The sequence below is a fragment of the Typopeltis vanoorti genome, chromosome 15 (genome assembly GCF_054136105.1).
Source record: "Typopeltis vanoorti isolate ZY-2024b chromosome 15, IOZ_Tvanoo_1.0, whole genome shotgun sequence".
Lineage (NCBI taxonomy): Eukaryota > Metazoa > Arthropoda > Arachnida > Uropygi > Thelyphonidae > Typopeltis > Typopeltis vanoorti.
Window position 1 is genome coordinate 35,616,824 of NC_143563.1, and position 8,583 is coordinate 35,625,406.

Sequence of the window (8,583 nt, forward strand, 5' to 3'; positions counted from 1 at the left end):
CATCATCAGCAAACAATTGCAAATCTGATGATAGACCCTGCTTGAAGTCATTAATGTATAGATTGAACAATATTGGTCCAAGGACTGAACCCTGAGGTACACCACTGGTTACCTTAAATCTGGCAGATTCACACCCACTGTATGCCACGTTTTGATATCTGTCTGTTAACCATCCCCTGATCCAAGTCAATAGATTATGTTCCAATCCAATATTCTCCAGTTTATGCAACAGCCTCTTGTGTGGTATTCTATCAAATGCCTTAGAAAAATTCAACATTATCATAGTGTATCCATTCCCTTTATCCAACTCGGCCGTAAAATGTTAGAAAATCTGAGCAGATTGCTAAAACATGACCTTCCTTTAATAAATCCATGCTGTTCCCTGCACGGCATAGAATGCTTGTCTACCCATTTCTGTATGTGAGGTCTTACTAACTTCTCTAAAATCTTCATTACCACACCAGAAATACTAATAGGTCGGTAATAGAAATAGTTTGACACATCAATTTTTGCACCACTCTTGTGCAGCGGAACTATCATACATTCCTGTGGTATCATTCCTGAGCTGAGACTCAAGTTATACAAATGTGTGAAAAGCCTAGCCAATTCAGCTGAACATTCCTTTAACAAACGGGCAGATATTCCATCTGACCCTATTGACAAAGTCTTATCCAGGTTATGAAACAGCTTGTGAACCTCATTTTCATGAATCTCCTTCTCTTCGTCCAATGTAGCAGTAGGACTGTGCACCATGTTACATATACCTGGTTGATATATCTTAGCAAAGTGAGCACTCATAATTGAACAATCTCCTTAGCTTCCGATACCCATGTTCCATTTGCATTCAATAAAGTTTTCTTTCTTTTGCTTGCGGCATAACGATAAACCTTTTTTGGATTGTCCTTAGCTTTCATGGCCAATTTCTTTACTTACTCCGTTTTAGCTTGTGTTGGTCAGTATCAAAGGATCCGAGCCATAAAGAACCACAGAGACAATCAATGATCTGATCAGTATGATCTTCAGGACATTATTTTCCAGCCAATCCGAATCTTGTTGTTTGAATCTTACCCATCAATTCTGTATGACGGTCTTTACTTGTAAAGTGCATTCATCTGACGAAATAAAGCACGTCACAGAAATGCCGAAAATCAGAGCATTGGAAATGAAATGCTTAAGAAAAATAAATAAGACTCGCTGGTCCGAACACAAAACAAAACGAGGAACTCAAACACGAATTAGTCTATAGTAGAAAAGATGTCATAGCTATAATTCTTAAAAGCAATTAAGCTGGATGCTTCCTACAGAGAATGTCTTTCAAAGATTACCAAAGTATTCTTCAATGGAATCATTGGAGGAAGTCGATCAAGAGAAGGACCGAAAAGAACTTGGCTACGTCTTTGAAAGAAAGGTCACAATCATCGAGCTTCAGTGAGATGAAAAATGATTAGGATAAGGATTGCTGAAGAAATCATTCCCATCATCTGATGGATGAGAAGGAAGACGTATTGCTGGAAAGGAATCATTCCTTCGTTGTTAAATGAAAACTTTTCCTTTTATCACAGACACACACACATCCACGCACAATTTTAAATAGAGAATACACTATCTACCAATGATTTCCCACACACCTCTGTTATTTGAAGTTATTGAAAATTCCGGGTTTGTTAATCTTAGAAACCAGTTTACAAATAATGGGAAGTAGTATTTCATTGAATACAGGTGGTATGGCAACACGACGTGAACTCAGTGACTTCTAGAGAGGTGTCATCGTAGATTGTCACATTGATGGCATGTTCATACGTGCCACTGCCACCCAACTGAAGCATCGAAAATCAACGGTTAGCGATGTGATCAACAAATGGAGACCAACAATGGAGACGTTTTGGCATCACTAGTGCGGGAAACACGAGGTGGGACCAATCGCCGTTGTCCGTGGTTCCATGAAGGCAGCTCAGTAGCTCAGTAACATAATCGTTATCATCATCATATCCTATACAACCCTTGAGGGTTGTACAGGATATGACAGTATTGCATGAAAAACTTACACCATTATTAAATTGCTATCTACAAGTTTCCTTCAAATCAATCAGTTACTTGTCAAGAATCCAAAATTATGAGATCTTATATTTCTATCTTAGAAAGTCATAGATCCAGTAAAAAACGTTCCCTTCTATTCAAATATGACAAAGTTTGGAAAAGAGTTTCTATCTCCACACCTTGTCAAAGGCATTGCTGAAATCTATAAAAGCTGCAATGGTATTAAAGTCAGTGAAATTGGTCTATAACTTCGTGGTTGGTCTTGCTGTTTGTTCCGTTTTAAGATTGGTATGACTGTCGCTGTCTTCCAATCTTTCGGAACTTTCCCTTGTTTTAGGCTATTGTTGTATAGGCGAAGTAGCCAATCTACGGCTATGGAAGGAAGATATTTGACCATAATTGCTTGTATGTTGACTTTATAAGAAATAGAACAATTTTAGTTAGAATAAATAATACCTTTAACAAGAAAGTGAAAATAAGACAGGGACTCCCTCAAGGTATCATTTTGAGACCACTCTTTTTTTCCATCTACTTAAATGACTAAGATAAAAATATAAATAAAGAAACAAAGAGAGCTATGTTTGCTAATGATTTGGTCCTATTCTCAGCTCAGAACAACCTAGAAACAGCAGGTCACTTAAACAAAGCCATTGAAAGTTTAGCTACATACTGTGAAAACCAAAAAATCAAAATTAACCCTACTAAATCAGAAATCTCTGTTTTTACTATTAATACCACCTCAGAAAGTGGAGACCAAAGATTAAGCTAAACAGCCAAATAATTACATTTAACGAAAACCCCAAATACCTTGGAGTTACTCTGGATCTGGAATCGCTAAACATATCAAGCTTCAATAAACATATCAAGAATGCTGCAGTCAGAGCAAAAAGAAGACTAAATAACATGAAAAGTATCTCAGGTAAAGAGTGGGGAGCCAATGCTAAAACCTTAAAAGTCACATACCTCTATTATCCGTCCCATAATGGAATATGCTTCGCCTATCTGGTTGCAAACATCACAAACCAGTTTAGACAAGCTTATCAAAATTCAGGAAAATGCAGCTAAAATCATATGAGGACTAAGGAATACAACTCCTGGGAAAAATAGCAGAATTTGAATCCAAACTTGTTCCTTTAAAAATTAGGTGGCAAGAAATTCTTACCAAATTTGTAGAAAAAAAGCCATAGAACATCATAGAACAAGTGAACTTTTTAAAAACTGGAAACCAACAAACCGAATAAAGAAAAACTCAACAATGCATGAAATCATGGAAAAGAAAATTCCATTGGATTGCGCAAAGATAATAACCGACTACCCAGCATTTCCTCCTAATCAAGACAGGAAAAATATAGTTATCAACTCTGAAATAGGGAAACATGAGAAAAAAGCCTAGAAAATCTTGAAATCTTGAGATCATTAACCCTTTAAAAAATAATGGAATATGGACCTGACTCGATGAAGATCTACACAGATGGCTCCAATAATCCAAATGGCAATTCTGGGAGTAGCGTACTGATCTATGGCTCTCATAATATAGAAGTAAAAACAACTAACAGTATTGGATGCAACTCATACCATGCAGAATTAATAGCCATTAACACAGCACTGCAATATTTGGACAAACAAAACCCCAAGGAGTTTATATTTTTTCACAGACTCCTAATTAGCCCTTCAGGCTATTAAGAATTGCTACATTAGCCATCAAGAAATACTTAGAGACATAGCAAAAACATAAACAAACTACATAAGGATTCCGAATTGATCTTCCAATGGATTCCATCCCATGTGGGATTAAAGGGAAATGAAACTGCAGATGAAGTAGCAAAAATGGCCGCAACATCAAGTGATACCACAGATTTCGATCATTTTAAAACCAAAAAGATAACATTAAAAAAATTCTTCAAGACATGACTCACCACTGGTACTCAGCAGAAAATCCAGGAGTTACCAACAACTCCAAGTTTAATCGCAGTTCCACTACCATCATCTCTCGCCTCAAGACCGACCACACAAGACCAATCAAGTTTAACAATGCCTTAAAAGTCTTCCCCACCTGCAAAATCTGTAACATCAAGGAAGCAACACCAATGCATTTGCTAAACTGTATGAATATTTCCAAATGTGAACTCTATAACAACTCAGAAAAAGTGCTGTATAAAATATACGAACTTGACCTCTGTGATCTGGTGTAATAATAGCATGGGATAATAAAAAAAAAAATTATCTTCTAAGGCACTTTTCACCTTATCTATCTACCTATATCTTGGTCTTCCTCTGGGTCTTTTTCCTGCCAAGCTGGCAAAAATCACTTGTTTTGCTAAACTTTCATTTCCCACTCTGTATAAATGACCCTACCACTTGAGATTAGCTCTGCTAAAACATTCCTGAATGCTAAAAATATTTAGTTCTTTCCTAATATCCTCATTTTTAATATGATATTGCCATTGATGCCATCTGTTAACCCGTCTAATCTTCCTGATGACTCTCATGTCTGTGGACTCTAGACTTTGGTCAAGTGTTTTATTTCCAACCCAGCTCTGATCCATAAGTTAAAATTGGTTTGAACACTGTCTTGTATACAGTTAATTTAGTGTTTTGACTAATTTCTCTCTTATTCCATATAAATTCATTGAGTTGACTTCCTACCATACCAGCCTTGTTTATTCTGTTGTCTATTTCTATATTTAATTTACCATCTTCACTAAAAATTGTGCCTAAGTAGCTGAAATATTTTACTTGTTCTACAGGTTCTCCATTCGCAATGCAGTTGACATTTTCAGTACTTCTACCTATTTTTATTGTCTTTGTCTTGCTATTGCTGACCTTCATACGAAATATATTACAAGAGTTATTCAATTTAGTCAGGCAATTTTGCAGTCTTGTAGTAGATTTATTTAAAAGTATAACATCATCTGCATGGAGTAAAGAGCTGAGGTTAACATCTCTGATTTTGATATCATGTTTAATACCACTTTCCTTCATAATATGATCCATATAGATAATGAATAACAGAGGGGATAATGTGCATCCTTGTCGCACACCAGATTGAACATAAAACCATCTCCCTGAACTTCCTTGAATTCTAACTGCTGACTTGCAACTCAAATAAAGACTACGTATTGCTTGATATAATGCCCCATTGACACCATATAACTGTGACGTTTCGAATAGCTTCTCTCTTGGCACCTTGTCATGTGCCTTTTCCAGATCGACAAAATTTAAATACAGATCTTTGCTATATTACCATGCTTTCTCAACTATTTGTCATAAAGTAAAGATCTGATCCTGACAGCCTCTATTTGGCCTGAATCCATCTTGTTCTTCACCAAGCTTTCCTTCCACAATTCTTCTCAACAGTTTCTCAAGTATACTGGCATAAATCTTGCCAGGAACACTCAGTAGGTAAATACCTCTGTAATTCTCACATTCAGTTTTATTTCCTTTTTATATATGGTACTATGAAAACCCTACTCTAATCATCGGGAAATTGTCCCTCAGTCCAGGCCTTCTGAACTATGAGGCGCAGTGAGTGTAAGACTTATATACCTCCATACTTCAGCATTTCTGGTCGAATATCATCTACTCCCGCTGCCTTTCTGGATTTCAGGCTTTTGATGGCTTTTTCTACTTTAAATATGAATATGTATTCCTCATTGCATGCCTGGTCAACGTTTTTTACCACTGTGCTGTCATCACTGCTTGTTTCATTTAGCAATTTTTCGAAATAATTACTCCATACATCAAGAATATCTTTTTCTCCAGTTTTCATGTCACCTTTGTCATCTATAATTCCTTTTACAGTACTCTCTCCTCCATTTCTGAGCTTTTTCAACAGCTTTCAGAATATTTTGCCACCTTCTTGATATTTATTTTCTATGTTCTTCCCAAAGTCTTCTCATGACCTTTGTTTAGCTTTTTTACATTTCTCTCTGTATTCATACTATTCTGGATAATCAGCTGCTTCCTACACTGTAGAGTTTTTATGGAACGGATTCATGTTACTATCAAGATGACAATTCCCCAGGCCACAAAGCTGCAACTGTTAAGGAATTGCGTGAAGAGATTCGTGTTAAAAGACTGCCCTGGGATTCTGACCTTAACCCCATCGTATGCCTGTTGGATGAATTAGAGCCCTTAGGCCAGATCAGTACATCCTCGATCTGACGTTGAGCTCAGTGCTGCTTTGCTGGAAGAATGGAGACAAATCCCACCTGATGTCTTGGGCAAATTGGTGAAAATCCTCAAAGGGTGCAGCAGATAATTAAATCAAAGGTGGACATGCCCGACATTAGGATTCGCCTGCTGGTATGAACGGTCAATTGCTCAAGTGCCCGGACAATTATTGGTAGATAGTGTATATATTGCTTAGGAAATCGATCTGTATCTTCAACTATAAATATTAGTTCAAGACACAAGGTTTTGGTGTGGTGTTCTGTTGCTGACAGATTCTATTTGGCAAAGGAATTGTGTAATGTTTTTGCCATATAATTGGGTTAACACTGTTATTATGCATTAAATGTAGAAAAAAAGGTTAATGAAATAAAATACTACCGATTTTTTTAAAAACTCTCTTTGCAGGTATCTCTACACCAACTTGTTAGATGAAATGTCATTGGAAGAGATAGCAGCCACTCTGCAGTGTGCTAGAAGATTTGATGTTGATGAGCTCATAAACAAGTGCATAAGACGTTTTAATGACATTCCAATAAATGAGGGTAACATATGTCGTATGATTTATTACGCGAGTAAACTTGAACTATCAGATGATGTTCTTTATAAGTGTCATTTGCATGTCGATAGGAAAATAGATGAAATTATTACCACTACGTATTTCGAAGAAGCTCATCAAAGTGTTGTTGAATTCATAGTAAAAAGAAATTCCCTGAATCTTTCTTCGGAATTTTCCCTTTTTGAGTCTGTTCGGAAGTGGGCAGTACTGGAATGTGACAGAAGAAAGTATGGTGGAAATAGTGAGCTTTTGATAGCAATACTGCTTCCTGTAATGCGTCACATTCGTTTTCTAGTAATGTCTGAAGAGGAAAAACGTCTTGTGGATACTCAGTATCGTCTGAAGTACATGATGTCTTTCAAAGAATCTGAAAAAAGACTGTATAAAGACATTGAAACTTATGAACTAAAGGGAGTAGAAATTCCTGAATTACTGAAGGCCGAAGGAAATTCATCTCCTCAATTTATAAAAGCAGAAATCTGCACAGATATTAAAGTAATTGAGGGATATCTGTTTTTCATTGGATTTCAGTTCTCTTTTTTTAAGGATCAATTTATTGAATATAGGTTGATTAAAGACAGGTTTAACTGCGGAATATATCGGGTTACATGCAAGGTCAAAGCAGGTAGTAAACTTTTAAGAAATTCTCTGGAGGTGAAAACAGAGGAAATGGATTATATTAAGTTTATGTTACCCAACCCTATTCTTTTGAAATCACGCAGTGAAGGCAGCGTTAATATTAATTTACAATTTAACGTCGAGAATAAGAGATTGGGTCTGAAGTGGCGTGAAATCAATGTGAACAAGACGTACCCACTTTCTGCCAGTGCCACCACTAAAGCTGAAATTTCGATTATCAAATGGATTGTTCCTAAATCAGAGAAGAATACATTCAACGTACAGTTGCTTTGGAAACCATAAACCTCAACACGTAAAAATGATTTGAAAGATCGTCTATATGAGCTATCCTCACACTCTCATTTTGAGAACTTGTATTCTATTAAATAAAGATTACACATAGGAATAAATCTGGTTTAGCTGTTTCTCCCATAATCTAAACAACCAAACCCTAAATTTAGAATCCACAGACTGGGTTCCAAATCATCAACACTTTCAGAATATTGATTAAAATCATTCACAACACAATCCATTCTTCACATTCATATTCATTTCAACACTTAACTTCCACAGATGACTTTCATTCTACATTTCAGTCAATGTATTGCTCTTCTCAACTTCCTCTCTGGTCATTCGCTGTGTGCCATGATGGATTTTTTATACGACTACCACTTACGAAATGCGGTAAACCTATTATATTGCACCAGTATCTTTGATGAGGAAATGATTTTGTCGGTTTTTTAATCAATTTAAATACAAAAAATATTTTTTGAATTTTTATTTATTTTGTTACGTAGTCCCCAAATCTTGCTCTAGAGACCCAACATGGAACTTCACTTTCGATGAAATCATCTACCACCCCTAACAGAATGTAATCAGAGGATACCTTCCACTATCAGTTTTATTTTTCCCACAATTACAAAGCAATTTATGATGGCAGAAAACACCAAGGTTGTTTGTTTATACTGCACACTCTTCCCCCTACAATAGACTAGAATGACCTTCCCCCAGCTGCCTCATATCATATTCATAGGTTTGCTGATCAGAATACGCTCCGTTCCGCTTGTTCATTTAGAGCCAACCCTGCAACGATTCAAGCCTCAAGATCCTTCTGTAACCAGTGATCTAAACACCTATCGACTTGGCATTCTCCAGAATAACCGTGATAACCTAGTAAATTTCAATACTATCTAAACACT

The 8,583-nt window shown here is 36.4% G+C and overlaps 1 protein-coding gene across 1 annotated transcript in view; it reads left to right on the forward strand.

The window, feature by feature from the left end:
* The window catches only part of LOC150098607 (kelch-like protein 2), a 34,795-nt gene extending 26,837 nt beyond the window's left edge, over positions 1 to 7,958 (forward strand). Inside the window, exon 3 of the mRNA XM_090405165.1 lies at positions 6,616 to 7,958. Coding sequence (XP_090261291.1) covers positions 6,616 to 7,687 — 1,072 coding nt within the window. The 3' untranslated portion in view covers positions 7,688 to 7,958. The remainder of the gene's footprint in view (positions 1 to 6,615) is intronic.
* The last annotated feature ends 625 nt before the right edge of the window (positions 7,959 to 8,583 follow it).